A 24,615-nucleotide genomic window follows, 5' to 3' on the forward strand; every position below is an offset into this window, starting at 1 on the left:
CATGTAATTTTATTCATGTCATGTAAATAGAATGTGAAGGTCCTTCACCTTATAACTAACCATGTGAACCAGCATTACGCATTGAAATCAAATGTACAGTAAATCTGTGTTATTCACACAAACGCACACTCCATCATCCTCTCTCTACCTTTCTCTCTCCTTCAATGACAGTGAGAGGGACGGTGGTGGACGGCCATTTGCTTCTGGGGGGGGAGGGTTTGTCGCAGTTCCACAGGACGATGATCTGAAATAAATTCAATCACACTTCAAACCTTAATTGTTCTGAATAAAGTTCATGCACATGCATCTGAAATACGGCACCTGCGATAAAAAAACTGCGATTTTAACGTAAAACATTAAATATGAAATATAAAATGTAGCATAACGTTTACACAGGACGCATTTCAGATTTATTTTTTATCCCCAACGTTTCCAATGTAGTAAATGAGCAGTAACTGTGCAGTGAAATGTGCCAAAGTGTGTTACCTGTAAATAATGTATTCAATCATTTTCATTTAGCAAATAAACAAAACATAATTTGGCCCACAAAGCACGATACTTTGTGTGAGCTGATTTTAATTGTGTGTGTCTTTTGACTACACTGAAATCATGTTAGTTTTATTTTTATATCACTTTTAGAAGTTGCATATCGTTGCTTTTGGAAGAAAACCTTGTATGTCCATTTTTGTCATTTTTCAGTTTTTGACAGAATATGAAAATGCCTGGTGCCCTTTACATTGTGTGCAAATTTCATGAGGAAAGGACCAATAGAAATGGTCCAAAATGACTTGTGAAAAACTCTGGTTCCATTGACTTACATTAAAAGTAAAGTGAGTTTTTCCCTTTTCCTGTAAAGTTACCTTTTTGGAGATACGAGGTTCTGACAACAGCAATATAAACAATCTTGAAATCTGGGGGTGCTGCAGCCCCCTCATCACCTTTACTTTGGGTGTCCCTGAATATGTCTCTTTCTAGCTGTGCGTTTCACCCACACGTACCTGTGCGCAGAACTTGGACTTGGCCATGGCGATGATGAGTTTGAGGATGGGCTGCAGTGGAGACTGAAGAGGAGTCACAGCCTGAATAACAGCTGTGAACTCCTGCTGAGGAGTCTTACCTGCACACAACATTAAATGCAATTCAACGACGCAATATCAGGCTTAGAGCTACTATATACAGCACTGTGCGAAAGGTTTAAGCATCTAATGAAGCACATTTTTTAACAATTGACCTCAGCAGTGAGTTTATCACAGTATACATTATAATAAAGTCATATTCATAATTCAAATCAACAGAAAAACAATAAAAAGTAACAAGAATTTCTCGGGTCCATATTTTTCCTTGATACCTTCACAGCCGCCACAGAGACTCGTTAATATCATCAATGACATCATGAGCTCAATTTACTGAGCACTGATTGGTCAAACCAGGAGCTGCTTTTTAACTACATATAATACTGGGCTTCCTCGAGGAGAGGCTTGGAGATGGGTAAACAAACAAACTAACATCCAGAAAATCACTATATATATATATATATATATATATATATATATATATATATATATATATATATATATATATACATATACACACACACACACACACACAATCATTATTGATTAATACTCTATACATTTTGTTTATTCAAATATTAACACTTGTCTCAGCAAATAAACACAAGAAAATGTGTTGGGTGTCTAAGACTTTCGCACAGCACTGTATATATTTTAGTTGAAGGATTTTAATTCATCATAAGTTTAATAATAAAAAAAAATAAAAATAAAAATCTTGTCCCCTGTTTTCATGACACAGAGCTTTAATCCATGGGTGAAGCCTCATTTTAGCCACACCCCTGCGTTTTAGAGCAGGACGTGAGGCTGCATCCCTGTCCCTCGTGGCCACATGGTGAGCAGGTAGACCCCATTGTTTTGAAGTATGTGTGTCTGAAAATCAGTGTGGAACTGTAAGAACTGGCACTGCTGAAACAGATTTCATGCAGTTAACACACTTTTTTTTGTGTTTTAATGAAGAACATTGATTTTATGTGTTTACCACTGTTTAAAGCTGTGCTTGTTGGTCATGGACCATGACTAGTGTTTCTTTTTTCACTCAAAATAAAATAAACATGATGTCACTACATTCATGCCTAGGGTCTCACTGACTGGCCACTTCATTAAGTACACCTCCTTATATCTAGATTCATTGTCATTCATCTCCATTGACCCTGTTACCCTGTTCTTCAGTGGTCAGGACCCCCGTGGACCCTCACAGAGCAGCTACTATTTGGGTGGTGTATCATTCTCAGCACTGCAGTCACACTGATGTGGTGGTGGTGTGTTAGTGTGTGTTGTGCTGGTATGAGTGAATCAGGCACAGCAGTGCTGCTGTCCACTCTATTAGACACTCCTAGCCTGTCGGTCCACCTTGAAGATGTAAAGTCAGAGACGATGGCTCATTTGTTGCTGCATAGTTTGTGCTGGTCATCCTCTAGTCCTTCATCAATGGTCACGGGACGCTGCCCACAGGCTGGATAGTTTTGGTTGGTGGACTATTCTCAGTCCAGCAGTGACACTGAGGAGTCAAGGAACTCCAGCAGCACTGCTGTGTCTGATCCACACATTCAAAGTGCAACCAAAAGGTAACGAGACCTGGTAAAATAGACATGAAGTGTAGATTCAAGGATGTGTATTTAATGAGGAAGTGTTCGACTGGTATTTCTCTCTCTCTCTCTCTCTCTCTCTCTCTCTCTCTCTCTCTCTCTCAGTCCAGAATGTGGGTGAGAAGCGCTGCAGGGCTGTCGTCATTAGTAAAGGCTGGACAGCAGCTTGTGGTGCTGAAAACACTAAAAGATTCAGCAGATGTGCTGATAATGTAAAAACTGGTTCTCCATTCTAGCCCTGCTGGATCTTCTCCACTCCATTGTTTCCCTCCTCTGACAACTAACACACCTGATTCTGCTCATGGGGAAGCCGAAGAGCCAAAGGAGTTGGGCTAGAACTGGAAAAATAATTCATAAAAGATCACTGGCCATGAACTACCACAGCTTGAAAAGTTGATCTAAGTTATACTATTTGTTGTGACATAGCACTACAGAGCAGGAGACCGAGAGTACCCGGATGCCATACAGTCAGAGGTGGACGAAGTACACAAACCACATACTTGAGTTAAAGTAGAGCCCCCCAAGGTCAAATATTACTCCAGTAAAAGTAGAAGCTCCTCCCTTTAGACCTCCAATTGAGTAAAAGTACTGAAGTATTTACCTTCAAATGTACTTAAGTATAAAGTAAAAGTACTAAAAGAGTAATTCTGGCTCTGATGTCCTGTTATCATTTTTATAACCAGACTGGCTTCATGAACTCATTTCAGGTGAAAGTCCTCCAGCGTCTCTCTTGGTAAACCAGTCTTTTAATAGAACGTCATTAATTAGTGACGCTGACGTCTATTAAAATGATCAGAAGCACAAAACACTGAAGGTAAACAGTTTCCATCAGGGAGAACCGAGTGGCTCTGAAATCACTTTTTACACACAAGCAAAGTTTCAGTTTCAGATTTATTTACAACTTAGTTCCAACTTTAAGTTGAATAAAAACTGGCTTTAAACTCAGGATCACAGATGAGCTCCTTTACTATGTTGATCTGTAGGCGTCTGTTCATAAACATAAACCAGCCCAAACTCATTTACTATAAAATGAAATGGTGTTTGTAGAAATTCAGAAAAAAGCCGCGTCAGTCTCGACTGCATATGTGGACATATTTCTATATTGTGCTCTATTTACACAAAGTTAGGTTAGTTCATCATTTATGTTGAACAGACTCTCCCAAAGTTTTACGCTGCTGCGCTGACGTTGAACCGCGTGCTGCACTGGGTCGGTATGACCAACAGGTCAAAACCAGCTCTAAACAAAGTGACCGCTGGGCCCTGATTGGTGCTCTGGCTTTGCGCTTCTTTCGTTTTGACATGTTACGTTTTTATACACACAGAAACCAAAAGAAACGACAGATTTCTCAAAATGTAGGAGGAAAAAGTCGGATATTAGACTCTGAAATGTAATGGAGTGAAAGGAAAAAGTCGCCCAATAATGGAAAAACTAATACACCAAAAAACAGATACACCAAAAAAATACTAAAGTACAGAAACTAATTACATTTACTTAGTTACTTCCACCACTGCATACAGCAGCTGTCACACACCACTGATGAACCAAATGAGAAGTATTCAGAGTGGTCTGATTGATCGCCATAGAGAAACTTGCCAACTTGGGTTCCTCTACAGTGTGGTGATAGGAACAGCGGTCACAATGTCTACAGCACAAATTTATTTACTACCTAACAGCACCAGTGAACGTACAGTACATCTGTCTTTTGAGTTTTTACAAGTTATAAGCCATCACAAATCAATATCTTAGGCATCAAGGAATGTATTCATAATCATTTCTTGTAAAACTTTCGGTGAAGTAGCTTTTAGCTTCTTGTTACACTCTCCAGACATCGGGTTCCTGCTACCACCACTGTACAAAATTTCAGGTTCGTGCATCTAAAATGGAGCATTTCACGTCAAACCACTCTGAACGACTTTATTTACATTTCCACTGTTTAATTGTGCTTAAATTTTTAAATAACTAGTGGAACTGGCTACGAGCATCACTTTTACATTTTAGAAGATGATTGGAATCTCCTAAAAAAACCTATCCATGTGTTCATGCCGACAGGAGCCAACCTCTTCACCAACTGTCAGAATGAGCAAAGCTCAATAAAGCTGAGGCTTTACTTCTTTACTACCAAGCACTACTGTGTGACCGCTAAGTTCACCAGAATGGAAACTACAATGGTATTTTAAGATTAAGATTAAGAGACCCTTATTAGTCCCACAACGGGGAAATTTCACCTCCGGGGCAACACCACATACACACTAGTGAGCACACACACACTAGGGGGCAGTGAGCACACTTGCCCGGAGCGGTGGGCAGCCCAATCCGCAGCGTCCGGGGAGCAGTTGGAGGTTAGGTGTCTTGCTCAAGGACAGTCAGGTGCTGTCGGCTCTGGGGATCAAACCAGCGACTTTCCGGTCATGAAGCTGGTTCCCTCACCTGGTTTGATGTCGCAGTTGTTATATTTAGAATGACCACTTTGTTAAAAACATTACAAAAGTCATTAATGGTAACATTATTAACACGTTTGCTGGCACGATCACTTTAACGTCCCCAAAACAGCTGTTATTTTAAACTTACAAATGTTTGTATTATTATTAAAGCATATGTAGTCTTGCACCACTTTCAAATGCAAATTAGAAAAGTACATTTCCTGAAGAAAATGCAGAGCGATTGTGCAGCTAAAGCAGTTGCTAAATGATTGCTATGGTATTTTAGGTGGTTGTAAAGGTATTGAGAAGGGTTTGCAAGAAGTTGTTGCTAGGATGTTGCTAGGTGGTGGCTATGGTATCCCAGGTGGGTGCTAGGATGTTTCTATGGTTTCCCACATGGTGAACCCCTTAAAATCCCAGGCTTTTTACATACTAAGGCTTATAATTCAGTAATTCCAGGCGCTATTCTTAGGTCATGCAAGTGTATAACAGGGGTTCACAGGGTGTTGCTAATGGACATAAGTTGAGCCCACAATCTATTTGCACCCCAACCAGGTCTATGGGAAAAAATACCATTCGACGATGATTCTGAGAAAACATATGTTCTTATCAAAAAGTTGTATACAAACACAGCGTTCCTGACAAGACTGAACATTCTGGAGTTGGAACGGTGTTGATATCTTAAAAACTGGGTTAAAAAGTTCAAAATCTATCAGAAAATAATAGTGATAAAAAAAGAATAATAACAGGAAGAATAACAATATTGATTAGGTTCATTCCACCCACATGCAATGAATGCAGAGTTGCACAAAATGTCTATTAGTTAGAGGGAGGAATATGCAACACATGAAATTGGGTGGAGATTAGGAGCAGTGCTTCATGCTGGTAGGAGTCCTCTTTTAACATAGGCTGCAAACACAACGTCTAGACAGGGACACAAGCTCCAAACACATGGTAAATAAGTGTTTACCATCACACTAATACTATAAGCTTGTTAATTTCAGGTGCACTATTAGCACATATTCTGGCTGCATCACAGCACGTTTTGCGCTCTCAGTCATCTGGCTCACAATTTCTGGTCCATACTTTTCTGGTGTGTGAAGTTCTGTAAATTACAAAAGAAATCGGACAGATTTATGAGGCCCGGGCCGGCTGTGGGGGCCGCGGGCTCCGTGGGGCAGGCCGTTCATCAGCACATAGAGCTGTTACAGCAGCTTAGAGCTGCTGACAGGAAGTCTAAACTGCAGTGTCATCAGAATTATGGAAAGTGAGACTAACAGTGTCGCTGCCACTGGAGAAACAGGCTATCCATCACTTCAGCCGTGCAGATTTACTGCAGCGAGATAAAGTACGGGGACGGCGTGTGCTGTACTCAACACACACATGCGCTCAGGCACACACACACACACACACATTGACACACCCCAGACAAGCAACCCACACACACACACCTCCGATCGAAAATCAACATATTACACGTATTGTAAAAGGCAGGGGATCTTAGCCTTGCGACCCTTTTTTGGGGTTAAAAATATTTCTTGACCCCTTCTTTGACAACTGATTGTCAGGGGAGGGGGTCCAGTCCCCCACACCAATAAACACATTAAACAATTACAGAAAAATGATCAAATAGCAAGTTATCAGCCCTGCACGGTGTAACTAATCCATAAATCTGTAGTCAGGCTCTGAAAAACGCTTCAAGTTCAGCCGTCAATCAAGACCCTCCCAGAGTTTTGTGAACTATTTCTGATCACTGAGTCATTCAGCAGAACTCTGATGCGCTCATCATCTGGTATAAGTATATGGTACTACTCTCGTGACCCCCCCAGTGACACACATGCCGACCAAGGGGTCTCAACTTTCAAGTTATTCATTCCATTTTGTCATTAACAAAATAATGATAATACTGTTAAAACTCAGTGGTTTCCATTTTAGCTGTGATTCATTATAGCTTTGAGCAGAACTAAAAACCCGTGGCCAGGACATGACTAGCAAACACATCTTTTAATACTTTTCAATACATTTCAACTTAATTACAGAAAATATGTGACAGTGGGACTTAACTGCTCACCATGTGGCCAGGAGGGACAGGGATGCAGTCTTGCTGTTCTAAAATGCAGGGGTGTGGCCAAAATAAGGCTCTGTCTGTGGACTAAAACTCTGTGTGGTGACATAAAATTACTTTTACAAGGACAAAATTAGGGGTTAAGGTTTGGGACAGACACCTCCCAGTAGAAAGTTCCCTATACATGAGGATTTTGTATATATATATATATATATATATATATATATATATATATATATATATATATATATATATCACACCCCGGCCACTTTATTAGGTACAATTGTTAAGTTGCTTGTTAACACAAATAGCTAATCAGCCAATCACATGGCCACAACTCAGTGCATTCAGGCGTGTAGAGGTGGTCAAGACAACTTGCTGAAGTGCAGACCGAGCATCAGAACGGGGAAGAAAGGGGATTTAAGGGACTTTGAACGTGGCGTGGTTGTTGGTGCCAGACGGGCTGGTCTGAGTATTTCAGAAACTGCTGATCTACTGGGATTTTCACACACAACCATCTCTAGGGTTTACAGAGAACGGTCCGAAAAAGAGGAAATATCCAGTGAGCGGTCAGTTGTGTGGATGAAAATGCCTTGTTGATGTGAGAGGTCAGAGGAGAATGGGCAGGCTGGTTCCAGATGATAGAAAGGCAACAGGAACTCAAATAACCAACCAGAATCTCTGAGGAACGTTTCCAACACCTTGTTGAAAGTGTGGCACGAAGAATTAAGGCAGTTCTGAAGGCAAAAGGGGGTCCAACATTTTACTAGCAAGGTGTCAAAGTGTACCTAATAAAGTGACCAGTGAGTGTATATATATATATATTAGCTTATCTCTGTTAACCCCTTAACTTTCCAGGTTTATTTCATACAAAGGCTTATTATTATTTAGTAACTACATGGACTTCAGTGCAAACTAATGGAGTTATTCTTAGGTTATAGAAATGTGTAATAAAACTTTGGTCCTGTCAGAAAGCCCATCGTTTGTGAAGGGGTTAATGTTTGTTTAAATAGATTATAACATAATCCTCAAAATATTTCATTTTTATATAATTTTAAATATTTCTTTTGCACAGTCTGAACTAATTTGACACTGTTGGGTCACAGTCTTATACACTATATTGCCAAAAGTATTTGCTCATCTGGCTTCAGACACATATGATATTGAGTGAGATGCCATTCTTAATCAATAGGGTTTAATATGATGTCGGTCCACCCTTTGCAGCTATAACAGCTTCGACTCTTCTGGGAAGGCTTCCCACAAGGGTTAGGAGTGTGTTTATGGGAATTTTTGACCGTTCTTCCAGAAGTGCATTTGTGAGGTCAGACACTGATTTTGGACGAGAAGGCCTGGCTCACAGTCTCCGCTCTAATTCATCCCAAAGGTGTTCTATGGGGTTGAGGTCAGGACTCTGTGCAGGCCAGTCACGTTCTTCCACACCAAACTGGCTCATCCATGTCTTTATGGACCTGCTTTGTGCACTGGTGTGCTCTCTATGATGTTCTTGAGTTAATCTGAAGGCCACATGAAGTTTGGAGATCTGTAGTGATTGACTCTGCAGAAAGTTGGCGACCTCTATGCACTATGCACCTCAGCATCCGCTGACCGCTCTGTTATTTTATATGGCCGACCACTTCATGGCTGAGCTGCTGTCGTTCCCAATCGCTTCCACTTTGTTATAATCCCACTGACAGTTGACTGTGGAATATTTAGTAGTGAGGAAATTTCACGACAGGATTTGTACACAGGTGGCATCCGATCACGGCACCACGCTGGAATTCCCTGAGCTCCTGAGAGCGACCCATTCTTTCACTAATGTCTGTAGAAGCAGTCTGCAGGCCTAGGGGCTCGGCTTTATACACCTGTGGTCATGGAAGTGACTGGAACACCTGAATTCAAAGATTTAGATGGGTGAGCAAATACTTTTGGCAAAATAGTGCATCTCCAAAAGGATAACTTTAAAAAGTTTCTTATTGTATTAACCTGGAATGGAAATTAATAAGACAATTTTTTCCATATACCCTGTATCTATTGGTCAGTTCACAGAGAACCATGCCTCTCGTCATAGCAGCTCATTTTATGGCCAAAATAATGTACAGGGACAAATACACTTCAAAAATTTTGATACAAATCTATTCCATTAAAACACGAACACACAACTGTTTGCATTAAGGTAGATTCACTAGCTGAATGCGAAAAACACTGAAATCTTGGCTGAGGTAATGGTGATGCAGCAGTGATGAAGCAGTGCGGACAAAATGAAGAGCTGATGAAATACACGATAAACGTCAGGAATCTGCCTTAACACTATGACAAATTAGTTCGTTTCTTTTGGCTGCTTTAAAAATTCAAGTTTTTCATAATTGCTCGCGGGGGGGGGTCCTCCAGTGGCTCGGGCCCCTGGGCATGAAATCATAAAACCCACTGGATTGGATCTGGGTCTGGTTCTGTCCCAGCAGTGACTATATAGTGGTGAAGTACTTGTACATATCTGTTCATATACAAACACTAGCACACACACACACACACACACACACACACACACACACACACACACACACACACACACACACTCTGCTGCTCTGAGACAGGTTGACATCTATCTGAGTAACGGTTTCATTTTTGCTGCGACAGACTTTTACCGCTTTGAGCAGACGATGCTCAGGAGACACGGAGGCACAGCATTTTTTCCTAGTCCTCTCGCCCACAGACACACACACACACACACACACACACACACACACACACACAAACACACACACACACTCACTGACACAGGCTCTGCTCAAATCAATGATACAATCACAGACAGACAGACAGATACCAGCCTGCATGTCAACATCCCAGAAAGGTGACACTCACCCAGGACTCCGTAGTAGAAGGGAAAGTGTGTAGGATCAGAAGAGAAGTGTGGGAGTGTGTATAGTCCACCAGGCAGAGAGTTCCACATCAACCTGCTCCTGGAGATGTGTGTGTGTACCCTGTCCTGGATGATCTGCAGAAAATATACACAAATACACTCATTTGTCGGTTTAAGCAACACATATACGTTAGGAGCTAAATAACGCCAATAAAGCCTAAATCAGACAGTTATAAACAGGTGATTCACTATACATTAAGATTTAACCACGATGATCTAGATTAGTACATGTGTAATAATGCATCATAGGTACTTGTTAAGGCTTTTAAAAATGTTTTGTTAATTACTAAGCAGGAGTTAATTACTTAAAGTCTCATGATTCTATAATTGACAACATTTTATGTCTATATGTTCTAGGCAGTATCAAGTCAGTCCTGACGTTCATTGCATTAAAGCTAATAAGAGCTTAATAAGCTACTAATACTTCAAGAAGTGTCCCACATTACTAGAGTTCTCATCACAAATTAGACACTAAAATGGCTAATCCAGTCTTCAATAAGTCATTTTGCATCCTATTTTCTTAAGCAAAGATCATTTTATACCTTTTTGGTAGCCAAAAGCAAACAAGCTGGGAATATCTGACTCACTGAAAGCTTGTTTAGCACTAGCCTCAAATTCCTCTATATTGTTTCAGAATTCAGAACATATTTTGAGTTTTGAGGCTACCTGGAACATATAGAAATGAAATGTTGCCTATTATACATTAATACAATGTACTTCAAGCTCAATCATTTGTATAAAAGTTATCTGCATAACAAAGCATTCTGTATACTTTTGTATAACAAAGCATGTACTGTGCATTATTACAGCTAATGATGCAGTTATTATTGATCCTCAGTTTTAAAGATATCCAATTATGTACTAATATAGGTTGTATTAAGTAAAGCTTAATGCACAGCGAATAAACTATAAACTACAAAAAGTGTCTAATAGGCTTTATTGAACAAACATAACATAATGCATGTCTGTCAGATAGAATTCCAGTTTGCATAATAAAATATTTGATGGAATCTCCTCACATGATACCAGAACGAGCTGTACCTGAAATCTTCTACTGAGTTATGTATTTTATATAAAAAAAAACATTGTAGTTTTAGATGACACTGCAATACAGGAAGGGTGTGTGGTTGGGGATGGTAGTGTACACCAGCCTCTCTTTTTGAAATTATACAAGACAGGTTTGGAGGGTCTTGGGATGATTGTCACAAAGGTACATAAACTGTATTGCATATTTTTGAGGGTTACTTTTCTGCAAAAGTCTCCATACCAGTTACACTGTCACTGTAACATGCAATAAGTGCACACTGAGTTGTAGGAAATCTGTCTAATCCGCTACTTCTTACTTGTACCTATTACATTTTCAGCATTACTGTCTACAGTGGACAAAGTGTCCACATTTAGACCATTAGTTTGTCAGAAAAGGCCTACCAATTGAAGCATACGTCTCAGTAACCACAAATAAGAATGTACCTTTTCTGCATATTATTGCCAGTTTTGCTTGGGATAGTGTGGTTGGGATAGTGTGGTGGTTAACACCTCTGCCTTCTACACTGTAGACTGGGGTTCAATCCCCATCTGGGCAAACACCCTACACTATACCAATAAGAGTCCTTGGGCAAGACTCCTAACACCGCCTTGGCCTACCTATGTAAAATGATCAAATTGTAAGTTGCTCTAGATAAGAGCGTCAGCCAAAGGCCATAAATAAATGTAAATGGTTTTCAGACATATTAGACTCATGGCTTCAGATGAAAGCTGGACACAGATACTTGTTATTTCATTATAGTCACTTCTAGCCTAATTTTCTTTACAAGGGATTACAAACCCCCAAACCGCATTTGACTAGTTATTAACAATGCTTTATAAAAGCAGCACAAACATCTGTGCCATCTGTGTTTCAAGCACCTACATTACAATCTATCTGTAATGTCCCGGCCTCATGCTAGGCCACCTCCAGCTGCTAAGGGGAGACAAGGCACCACTAAGGATTAATTATGGCTGAGGAGTAATAGCTGTGGGCACTCTACTTCAGGGGTGTACACACGCTGCTGTCTGCTCAGTCTTGAGTTCATGTCACAACGTACATGTTTCAGATTAAGCTGGTATGTTCAGTATTAGGTCCTCTCTGGGGTCTCAAGTTCTGGTTTCTTGAGTATCTCTCAGCATAAGTATAAATAACAAACAAACAAACAAACAAACAAAAAAAAACACCTTGAGTACTGGTGACTGTTCCCCTTTAGTTTTTTGAAACTCTTTACTTTAAAGACACTGCTTTGGTGTATCTTTTGTTTGGCCTTAAGCTCCAACTTTTGTTTATCTGTCAAAACTCATAACAGCACTGCCATGATAGCTCAGTGGTAATAATTCTCCCGGCACAAGATTGCGAGTTCGAGTCTCACCTGGTGTGAACTTGTTTATCCTTTCTGTATTGCTCTGCACTTAAGTCCACCTCTTTTAATTGGCCAGTGCTTTACAATCCCAGGCTGGGGTAAGCCAGTTTACACACTACACTATCCCATATGCATGGGATAATTGCAACAGACTGAGGGTCTAGCTGTAACAGTCGCTACTGTTAACTACTGTAAACAGAATAAAATATGGTTCTTTGAAGCCATTTGACATTTAAATATAACATATCACTGTTGTTGGAAGAAAAACACATTTTTCAGTTTAATGACATAATTTGTCATCCTGCCCTTTACATTTTATATAAATTTCATTACAAATGGACTAAAATAAATGGCCCAAAATGACTTGGAAAAAAGTCTAGTTCCATTGATTTACATTGAAAGTAAAGTGAGTTTACCTTCTCCTGTAAAGTTACCACTTTGGAGATATGAGGTTTTCTTTATTTCCTGATATATTGTAATATATATAATATAATATAATAAAAATATCTGCAACAATATAAACATGGTAGATGAAATTTGAATGTGAATATGAGACCTTTACCCAAAGCATGTTTAACTTGAGTCTGTTTAACTACATTAACAAGCTATTTTACATTTTTACCCTATGATAGTTTCTGCCCACTTTCCCTAGTTTCTTCTCAGAGCTGTAAAGATTACATATTCAGCTAGGAAAAAATATCCATTTCAACTTGGTTCCCAGCACCTCCAATATGTCTCCAAACCACCTTCTGAAGTGCCTGAGCGATCAGACAGCAATTCGTCTCCAATGCGCCTTGGTTGCATTTACGCTTGGCTTTTTTAGACAGCACAATCAGCCCGAGACATTTTTTGCCTGTGAATGTGTCATACACTACAGAATACTGTTGCTCCATTGCCTCGGCATATATTGTCACTGGGACGGAATTCAATTTAAATCGCCTTTTACTTTCACTACAACTATATAAAGGCCATCACAGATAAGAGTGACTGTCCTATTCCTCATGCTGGCCAAATAATAAAAAAAGAATCTAAATGGCCAACCTCCGACATTCCTGCAGCCTGCCAGAAGGAAGCTCTCCACAAATGGGGGAATCTTAATTAAGAAGATAACTCTCCTCTGTGTAGCGCTAATTAATCAAGCTCATCTTAATCAACAAAGGAGGTCAGGACTGGATCTCATAAGGACAGAGCTGTGGCAGGCTCCGTAAATAACCCATATTAAGCCACATGTGGCCCTACGTTCACACACATCTCACACCACACACACACACATGACCTTATTTTACTGTGTACAGATGTGTGCAAATGTTTAGGCACCCCTGGTCAAATGACATGTTGATTAAAATAGTGAAAATATATTAGCACATCCTCTACAACAGGGGGATAAACCTCAACCAAGAGGGCCTTATTAAAAAATCTCAGCAAATCTGCCAGCCAGCTGTGCTTTTATTTCATTTTGCCATGAGCCGGACGGACTATTGTTTACTCAAAATATGCCAAAAATCCGACAGCAAAATAGGCAATGAATACTTATTCAAATGTAATTCTAAGTAAGATTTTTTTTTAACTGCCTGTTTGCTTGAACTAGACACCAGGCATTTTTTCTTTTCGTGGAACCGCTGCACCATAGACAACTGTTGGTGGAGAAGGGGCTCAGGATACACATTATGTTGCAGTGCATGCTGAGGACTGTGGTGCATCCGAGGGCGCAATGGGCTAATAAGAATAGAAATTTAAACAAATTTCATGGGCCAAATTGGACCGCGTCATGGGCCTGACACACGGGCTCTACAGAGATGTTTTAAGCAAAATTATCCTGTAACATAATCTGAAAATTCCCACCACATTGTGTGTTGATTTCATGATGAATGGACAAAAAGAAATGACCCAAAATGAATCGGAATTTTTTTGGTTGCACTGATTTACATTAAAAGTAAAGTAGGTTTTTTCCTTTTACTGTAAAGTTACCATTTTGGAGATTATGGGAGGTTTTCCTTCGACAACAGTGACACATTTGGACTAGAAAGATACTATGAACTGAGAGAAAAAAACTATGTGTAGGCAAAATGTTTGCAGACTTCCGGCATTTTCCCCCGGATTGCTTATTTTATTGTGGTCAATGATATACCAAGCTCACTTTAACTAGACAAGCAGTAGCTCACAAGAAACGATATCACAGCTCAGCTAAATTTCCACAATCTGCAGAAACGGTTTGGCAGGTTGTTACGTTTCCTCAAAAAAAAAGCATCGTTCCTTACCTTTACTGCAGAGTTGATTTAAAATTGCAACACTAGCAATCGCAGCATGCAGCCGTTTAACTGTTGCATGGTAGTAGCAGCTGCCAAAAAATTGGTGTTACTCATAGGAGAGCTTTGGCGGGCACTTTTGTTTGTGGAAGGGGGCACCTTTAGGTTCATTATTTAGTACTAAGCATATGCAATGTTTTCATTGGACATTTGTCCATTGGACAAATTCAATGTGGGGACTTACATTTGGGAAGATTTCAGAAACACACATACCCGCCCACCCACTTGCCTACATGCCCACCCACCTGCCCACATGCCCACCCATCCACCCACACACCCACCCACCCATCCACCCAAACACCCAGCCACAGACACACACACACACACATACACACACACACAATAATACTAATGCAACCCACACTTACACATCCAAAACACACACTCTTCTTTTGCTTCTTAGGTTCCAACAAAGACCATCAACCAAAATGGGGACCGAATTGTGAAAATGTTTGAGTGGTAAAAAGTTTAAATTAGGGGCCAAATTGAGATTATATTTCCAGAAAACTATATACACACAAACACACACACAAACTAATTTTCAAGCAACATGCAGTGACACAAAACACATTGTTTTCTTCTTTGCTCTTAATAAAGTGAATATAGTACAAAGTGAGGACTTCCATTTGGGAAGATTTCAGTAAAACAGTGTATGAAATCTGACCCAGTGCAAGTTTACGGTTTAATGTCAGTGCAGCAATGTACAAATTTGGGAGCATGTAACTTAGTATAAATAGAGCACAATATAGAAATATGTCCACATATGCAGTCGAGACTGACGCGGCTTTTTTCTGAATTTCTACAAACACCATTTCATTTTATAGTAAATGAGTTTGGGCTGGTTTATGTTTATGAACAGACGCCTACAGATCAACATAGTAAAGGAGCTCATCTGTGATCCTGAGTTTAAAGCCAGTTTTTATTCAACTTAAACTTGGAACTAAGTTGTAAATAAATCTGAAACTGAAACTTTGCTTGTGTGTAAAAAGTGATTTCAGAGCCACTCGGTTCTCCCTGATGGAAACTGTTTACCTTCAGTGTTTTGTGCTTCTGATCATTTTAATAGACGTCAGCATCACTAATTAATGACGTTCTATTAAAAGACTGGTTTACCAAGAGAGACGCTGGAGGACTTTCACCTGAAATGAGTTCATGAAGCCAGTCTGGTTATAAAAATGATAACAGGACATCAGAGCCAGAATTACTCTTTTAGTACTTTTACTTTATACTTAAGTACATTTGAAGGCAAATACTTTAGTACTTTTACTCAAGTTGAGGTCTAGAGTAAGGACTTCTACTTCTACTGGAGGAATATTTGACCTTGGTGAATTCATGTCTTTTTAGTGTTGCAATCAACCTTATTGATGATACGCCTGTATTAATAATTGTAATATACAGACCTCCAAAGCAAAAGAGTAAATTTATGTCAGAAATTGCAGAATTATTATCAGTAGCGGCCACAAACTATGATAAGATCCCTCTGTCTGGGGACTTTAACTTACATATCGACAGTTCTTCAGATAGTAATTCATTAGAAGTCATTAGACTTCTAGAGTCATTTGATTTGAAGCAGCATATGGACAGCTGTACCCACAAGCTAGCTCACAACCTGGATCTGGCCATTACTAAAGGTTTAAACACAAAGGTGTCTCAAATTTCTAATGTTTTCATATCAGATCACTTCTGTATTTTTTTTCAAATCAATTTAGAAGTACAGAAGAAAGTTCCTGAAAGTTTCTTTAAAAAATGCTACATTGACTAAGAAACAGTAGAGAAGTTTAAAACTGTAATCGTTCAGCAAATCCAGACACAACTCAATCCTGCAATGATCTAGACTCCGATCTAAGTGCTAGATTATGGAAAAGCCTTGACCTTCTCCCCCCAATAAAAAGGAAGAAAAGTTTGCACACTCTTAAAAAGAGAAAAGAGCAATTTAAGAGAAATGGGCATAAATCAGAAATCACTTAAGAAATATCGCTAAAGTTCGGCCTTTTCTCTCTCAGAGCGATTCAGAGAAACTTGTTCATGCGTTTGTTCCAGCAGAGTTGATCACTGTAATGCTCTTCTTACTGGAGTTCCTAAGAAAACAATACATCCCTCACAACTCGTACAAAATACAGCAGCACACATCCTGACGAAAACATAAAAGAGGGATCACATCACTCCTATTTTGAAGGACCTGCCTGTATCATTCAGGATAGATTTCAAGGTTCTGCTACTGGTCTTTAAAGCTCAGAACAGCCTTAAAGCACCTGCTTACATCACAGCATGTCTGTCTGTTTATGTTCCGGCTCGTAATCTAAGATCTGCAGATAGTGGCCTTCTACAGATAAAATACAGAAAACATGGAGAGACTCTTTCAGAGCGGAACTCAATTCCACCTTTTATTAGACAGTCAAGCTCAGCGCTCACTTTTAAGAAGCATCTAAAAATGTATCTCTTTAATCTGGCGTTTAACTAAAACTGAATGTCTCATGTTTTTTTATCTTTATCTAGTAATTTAATCTTCTTTGTTTTCTTCTGATTCTTATTAAATACTAATGATCCCTTCAATAACTATGTTTTATCACCTGTCTGTAAAGTACTTTGAGCTACCACCGGCTTGAAAGGTGCTATGTTAATACAATTATTATTATTATTATTATTAATACTGATGCAACCCACGCTTACACATACAAAATACACACTCTCCATTTGTTCTGTAGGTTCTCACAAAGACCATCCATCAAAAATAGAGACCAAATTGTGGAAAAGTTTGAGTCCCCATAAAGCGGAGAAAAGTCTTAGTAAGGGACAAAAATGTGATATTTCCATGAAACAACATACAGACAAACACACATACAAACTAATTTTGAAAAAACAGGCAAAGAAAGTAAAACACACAAATGAAAACTCACACACACACACAATAGTACTGATGCAACCCACACTTACACACCCAAAACACACACTCCTCATGGTCCTTAGGTTCCCACAAAGGCCATCTGTCAAAATGGGGACCAAATTGTGTGAACATTTGAGACCCTGCAAAGTGGTGGAAAGTCTGAATTAGGGACCAATTTGTGCCAATTAAGCAATGCACACAAAAACATTGCCCCGTTTGACATTTGATCCCCATAAATAAGTAAAAAGTCAGAAAAAGGACCCAAACTCTATGAACTTTTGAGTAAAATAGATTACACACCAACACACACAGAAAGCAGTAATGATGCAAGACACACAAAACACACTCCCTCTGTCCTCCTTGTGAAAAAAAAGCCCACCCTGAGCCCTGCCTTGCCCATCCGTCTGGTCTGGCTTTTCTCCCCTGGGTCCAGCAGACTGCTGCCTGGAGCTACAGCGGCCAATTAGGATCAACTACATGGGCTCATTAACCATCCCAGCATTCAGTCCACTAGGACGGCTGGCTGACCTGTGCGTGTGTAGGAATGTGTATATACACACAAAGATGTGGTCTGTATATCCCCCTCTGTCTGTGACCTTTTGGCCTTTCTCCACAGGTGACCGACAAGGTTTTTGTTTCCTTTTTGTGCAAATGTTGAAAGCAGAATTCCAATTTTTGGAAATTCCTGCATGTTTCAGTCTTTATTATGTAAACAAAGTCATTCAAAGTGGCGCAATGGTTCCCTATAGAAGAACTTACTGACTTCTTTACAGCGGCATTGATAGCTATTTTGACAACCCTGCATCATGAATACAAGATTCAGGCCAATCCTCAAAAAGACGTTATGTTTAAATGACATTTTTCTTTCTTAAATTCAAAGAAGAGAAAAATATATTCATATTAACCCCTGTCACAGTACTGATATCTCCCCAGCAGTTATTACTGATTAGTGCAACTGGCAGTGTTACTATCTTCAACCCTCCTTGGTCATTTTATGCAGGATTTCAAAAAATGTGTGGAGTAACCTTTAAATAGTGTGAATTCAGTTTGGAGCGCAGTGGCATTAAGGCGAGCTACAAAACAAGCTCTTTTCTATGTTGCGAGATCAGTGCAATTTCTCACTTTTGCCCATATTAAGCGTGAGAATGTGAGCACGCTTCTGCTTAAGCAGATGGAGGGAGCATTTGATGTATGTGGAAAATTAGCCAGCGTTTACAACAAGGCGCATACGCACACGTCCCATGGGGTGTTATGGATGCCTCATTTACCTCAGTGTCAATGCGCAAGTTCCTCCCCTTGTTTAGAGCATCTGCCACACGGGCGCACGGATGAGGGCTAATTTAGACTCTGTAGGATTTCGATATACACCTGGTGACGTTTAATGTCGGCACAACACAAAACTAAAGCTTTGCTTTAATCCCAGCACAAAGCAAAGAGCAGAATGCTCTGAAGGGACGGACTCAAGTGCTTCCTTTCATTCTCTCTCTCTCTCTCTCTCTCTCTCTCTCTCTCTCTCTCTCTCTCTCTCTCCCTCTCCCTCTCTCTCTCTTTCATTTGTAAATCCATCCCTTTTTGTTTTGCTCTTCACACTTTGCCTTCTCATCTTCCATTCTCTCCCTCCCTTTCTCTTTCTTCCTCCCTTTCTCTCTCCCTCTGTGTCTCTTTGATATGAATTGGCCGGGTTCGGTTTCGGCTTGTGGAATTGGCTGCGGAACGACGCTGAATTTCACACTGACTCACTCCACTTCAAACGCTCGCGTCAAACAGACAGGGGTGGTCAAAGGGGCCGAGGCTTTAGACAACAAGAAATGGAGCCATTTTTAATGCTGGAAAACTTCCTTCTGTGCTAACACACAGTATGGCCAAAAGTTTGTAGACGCCTGCTCATCCAACGTTTCTTGCGAAATGAAGCTATTGATAGGGAGTTTGTCCTGCTTTGTTGCCATAACAGCATCTGCTCTTCTGGGAGGGCTTTATGCTAGATGTTGCTGTGGGGATTTGATTGCATTCAGCCACAAGGACATTAGTATGGTCAGGTGCTGATGTTGGATTACAAACTCCTACTCAGGCCCAGGGTATTGAATGTTTGCTGATGTTTCGATGATATATATACATTTCTTCACTACTATTAACAAATTATCTCACTACACTGGCAGATAATTTAGTTGTATGTTTCTAAAAACAAGCAAATTGAGCTGCTAATATAGCGAAATAATTTGACATTAAAAAATGCAATTTTCTTGCAGTGTAGATAGTTGTGTAAAAATCCATGGGGGCACCTTCCAGTCTTTTGCCGAAAGACCCAGAATTACTTAAGCAATTTGTTCCCACCTAATAAGCCTACATCTCCACCAACATTTAGCCCAAAATTTCTAATGTTAACCTTGAATATTCTCATTACAAGATACTATCTGACCCTGCAAAGCTAGGAACTGATATGAATCAAAAATAAATACGCACATTAAAAACCCATTGCTTCGGTAAGAGCTATGCACAAGATTATGATATACAATATATACCATCCAAAGAAAAGTGATCTTGCTCTCCCTGCTTAAGGAGATTTTACTCAGAAAAGTAAGTCATGCATATAACCTTGCAAACACTGTCTACTGTGGCTTGAATGATGTAGAGTGATGTACAGAACCAGAGGTGTCTATGCAGATTAAAAGCACTGGCTCACAGTGTTCGGATGTGTGATATGTGTGAGGTTAGGAGTCAGAGACCACCATGAAATCCAATCATGTGTGTGTGTGTGTGTGTGTGTGTGTGTGTTTGTGAAAATTGTGTGACGAACAAATTACCGCAACACCCGGCCGTTCTTTTTTTGCCTCATTACAAAACAATCCGTCCATTCTCTATTTGACCTTTTGCACTTTTTTTCTCACTCTCGTCCTGGCATAAACAAGTCCTGCTGTAAACTCACCTCTAATGTAGTTAAGACTATTTTCGCAACGGAGGAGAAGTAGGAGTCCCAAAGGAACTGGGTCTGCTGTCTCAGAGCCAGGATACGGTCCGCATCGACAGACCTGGTGATGGAGGGGATCTGAGAGTGAGAGAGAGAGAGAGAGAGAGAGAGAGAGGGAGAGAGGGAGAGAGAGATACAGAGGACACAAGAAATGACTCCAGAACTGCATACCATCCACTCAATGCATTTGTATGCATTTGTGTTTGTTGAACCCCGTAAAGGGAAATGTTGATAATGTTCAGCCTTTGAGACTTTTTCTCCATAGGAATGAATGGTGGAAGGGTTTGTGCACATCTCTTACACATCTACACATCTCCACTGTACACATACACTAGCAACACCCTAGAAACATATGACATATATAACATAGGAACTGTTTAGCAACACCCCTGCAGCCACCTCCAATACCTCAGCATCTGGCTGAGCAACCACCTTAGCAACCACCTGGAATAACATCCACAGATTATGGTCTCCACAGTAACTGATTTGTTGAACAAACCCAAGTTTTTTTTTCTATGCTAATTTGCATGCATTTGTTATGTGCATATTTTTGATTATAATGCATGTATATGTTCTTTAATGTATGCAGATTTGGTTATGTATTTTCCTAGATGTGCATTTTGTTATTGTTTATGATGAGTTTTATCCCACGTTTTATGATGTGTTATATTTTGTATTTTTAATATAAGCTGTGTTATGGAGCCTCTTAACATCTGACCAAGATTAAAATAAGCCTTTTCTACAAATATTGGGTCATTTATAGACCTGTTGATATACACTGACCAGCCACTTTATTAGCTACACCTTGCTAGTAAAAGGTTGGACCCCCTTTTGCCTTCAGAACTGCTTTAATTCTTCATGGCCCACTTTCAACAAGGTGTTGGAAACGTTCCTCAGAGATTCTGGTTGGTTATTTGAGCTCCTGTTGCCTTTCTATCATCTGGAACCAGTCTGCCCATTCTCCTCTGACCTCTCACATCAACAAGGCATTTTCGTCCACACAACTGACCGCTCACTGGATATTTCCTCTTTTTCGGACCGTTCTCTGTAAACCCTAGAGATGGTTGTGCGTGAAAATCCCAGCAGATCAGCAGTTTCTGAAATACTCAGACCAGCCCGTCTGGCACCAACAACCACGCCACGTTCAAAGTCCCTTAAATCCCCTTTCTTCCCCGTTCTGATGCTCGGCCTGCACTTCAGCAGGTCGTCTTGACCACCTCTACACACCTGAATGCATGATTGGCTGATTTGTGTTAACAAGCAATTGAGCAGGTGTACCTAATAAAGTGGCCGGTGAGTGTATTTATGCCTAATAAATTAATTAGTAAGTGAGTACATTTCAACTGGATTTAAATTGTTTACAATGCAGAAGGATTCAGTCTCTCCAGAAGAACTTCAGCTGGGCTCATTTTAAGAAGAATGTCTAAAAATAGGTTATCTAGGTAAAATTAATTACCCTGGTTAATTATTTCTCGTACACACCCCATTGATTCTTCTCGGATTTGCTGGAAAATTTCATGAATGACATGGTAGAAACTGTTATGGTGATGAAGAAACTTTAACCTCTGTGTGTGTGACTGTATGTGTGTGTGTGTGTGTGGGTGTATGGCCTGAAGGCTTTTGGGTCATTAATAACGGTAATTTCCAGTCATGTCCCCTGGTGTAAAATCTCCAGGTCGAGTTTCTTGTCTTTGGTGACATTTTGGCCGGTGATATTTCAGCCATGCTGTGATTGGCACGTTAATGACTTTGCTACCCGCAGCTAGGAAAGGGCAGGCAGGTAGCAGCCATTAATAACCCCTGTAATTAACGAAGATAAATACCATATCACATTTTACAGCATGTCAATAATGAGCTGTGGTGACTCATGTATGTGTGTGTATGCGGGTGTAATTTGGCCCTGCTTGCTAAAGAATCAATCCTGAGCCTTTTCAGGGCAGAGTTCTTAATAACTAGCTTTGCTTTTTAACCCTTAGAAGTCCAGACATTTGAATATTGCTTTGCTATACATTTGAAGCCTCATGCACAATATTCAAATGTAACTGCATACAGTATGTGCCTCGTGATCTACATAGTCAAAAGTACACAATTTTAGAACCATCAGCCAACTGTGTTTGCACGCTGTGGAGTTAGACCTCTGCATTTAACCCATCCGTGCAGTGAAACACCCACATGCATGCTCACTAGTGAACACACACACTAGGGGGCAGTGAGCAGCCCTATCCACAGCGCCCGAGGAGCGATTGGGGGTTAGGTGCCTTGCTCAAAGGCACTTCAATCATGGACTGTCATCAGCTGAGGGGATCGAACTGGTAACCTGGTCACAGGGCTGGTTCCCTAACCTCCAGCGCATGACTACCAATAAGATAATAAGATGGAGAAGCAGCATTCCCGAGTCAGGAGAACAAGAAACACATTGAACTCCTGTAGGTTGAAATAATGATTTAAAAGTCGGAGTTTTTTGGATCATGTCATAAGTTTTTATGTATTAACGTTACATGCACAGGCTCAAAAAGAAGGTCTGGCTCAATTTTTAGGGCTCAAATGTAAAATCAACATCACACTAATAAAGATATGACAACAACAGAAGATCATTCACTCACATGTTCTGAGGACACTTCCTGCGACAGGTTTTGACAAGAACTCTCTCTCAACAAACATCAGATTCATCTACTTGGGGAAGGGGTGTGATGCACAACCCTCATTAAAAAAAAAAAAGCTGTTCCAAATGTTTCAACTACACTTTTCCACCAAAGTTTATCCCCAAAGTTTGCAGAGTTTACGTTGAACTCAATCTATTAGAATCTATGGCAGAAAATCGAGCATAGGTGGGGGAAAGAAACAACACATTGGAGCCCATGGAATCTGTGTCCTGCCTTTGGATATAATGGAGTTTTAAGTGGAATATGCACTACAGCCTTAACGCAGCCTTAAAATGAGACCTTGCTTTCGTCTGTGGTTGGATAGTGTAGTGGTTAACACCCCTGCCTTCTATGCTGTAGACTGGGGTTCAATGCCCACCTGGGTAGCCACCCTACACTACACCAATAAGAGTCCTTGGGCAAGACTCCTAACACCACCTTCGCCTACCTGTGTAAAATGATCGGACTGTAAGTCGCTCTGGATAAGAGCATCTGTCAAATGTCTGGTCACCGCTGCTGATTTAGGCTTGAACATTTCTAGTTATTACAAAGTGTTCTGTACTAGACCACAAATCTGCTCTAATGCTATAATATATTCTTTCATATATTTCCATACACACCATTTTAGATGGTTGATTAATATTATTTACTTACTTCTGGTCACATCTGTGGTGCCCACCACGAGGGCAGGGCCCAGGGCAACCGTTCCCCCACCATCTGCTAGCTCCACCCCTGGTGTTAGGTCATATTGTGATTAGAAGTGGTGATATTTGGAAGGTGTCAGGTTTACCTGCAGTAGTAATCTCTCATCTCCGATGATCGCAGCTTTACTCCAGTCGATCACCTCAGAGAAAGGTAGCTCCCATCCGTTACTCAATAACACAGGAATACACGCTGCCTAAGGAGGACACACACACACACACACACACACAATTACAGCTTGACATAATGCTCAGCACACTGTATCTGCATAACAAACCCCTAAAAAATTACTGATATTTTCAAATATCAAAAAATTGCTTACCGATATTTTCAAAGAATCATTACTGTCATCATGACATTTTTCCAAAAATTCCATTTTTTCATGATTGTTTTTGCACATCATTTGAAAATGGCAGCTGTTCTTTGCTTTGTGTGAAACTTTTATGAATGGAACAACAGAAATGGCTCAAAATAATAAACCCTAACGAGAGCTGGGACCATGTTTGAAATGCTCATGAAAGCAATATTAAACTGGTCTAAGACTGAAAATAGTGCAAAACAGTATTAGTGGTTGTTTCTACACTCATTTCATAATTGATGCCTGCAACACATTCCAAAAAAGTTGGGACTGTAATGTTTACCATAACATTACAGCACCTTT

General features: G+C 40.1%; 1 protein-coding gene across 2 annotated transcripts in view; it reads right to left on the reverse strand.

The window, feature by feature from the left end:
- The window catches only part of LOC108441130 (exostosin-1), a 362,942-nt gene that overhangs the window by 31,313 nt on the left and 307,014 nt on the right, over nucleotides 1-24,615 (reverse strand). For both annotated transcript variants that reach the window (XM_037537417.1, XM_037537418.1), the window contains exons 4-8: nucleotides 24,043-24,150; nucleotides 20,569-20,688; nucleotides 10,008-10,140; nucleotides 999-1,117; nucleotides 149-244 (exon numbers count right to left, since the gene is read on the reverse strand). In XM_037537417.1, the coding sequence (XP_037393314.1) occupies nucleotides 149-244; nucleotides 999-1,117; nucleotides 10,008-10,140; nucleotides 20,569-20,688; nucleotides 24,043-24,150 (576 nt within the window). The remainder of the gene's footprint in view (nucleotides 1-148; nucleotides 245-998; nucleotides 1,118-10,007; nucleotides 10,141-20,568; nucleotides 20,689-24,042; nucleotides 24,151-24,615) is intronic.

This window comes from Pygocentrus nattereri, chromosome 4 (genome assembly GCF_015220715.1).
Source record: "Pygocentrus nattereri isolate fPygNat1 chromosome 4, fPygNat1.pri, whole genome shotgun sequence".
NCBI classification, from domain to species: domain Eukaryota; kingdom Metazoa; phylum Chordata; class Actinopteri; order Characiformes; family Serrasalmidae; genus Pygocentrus; species Pygocentrus nattereri.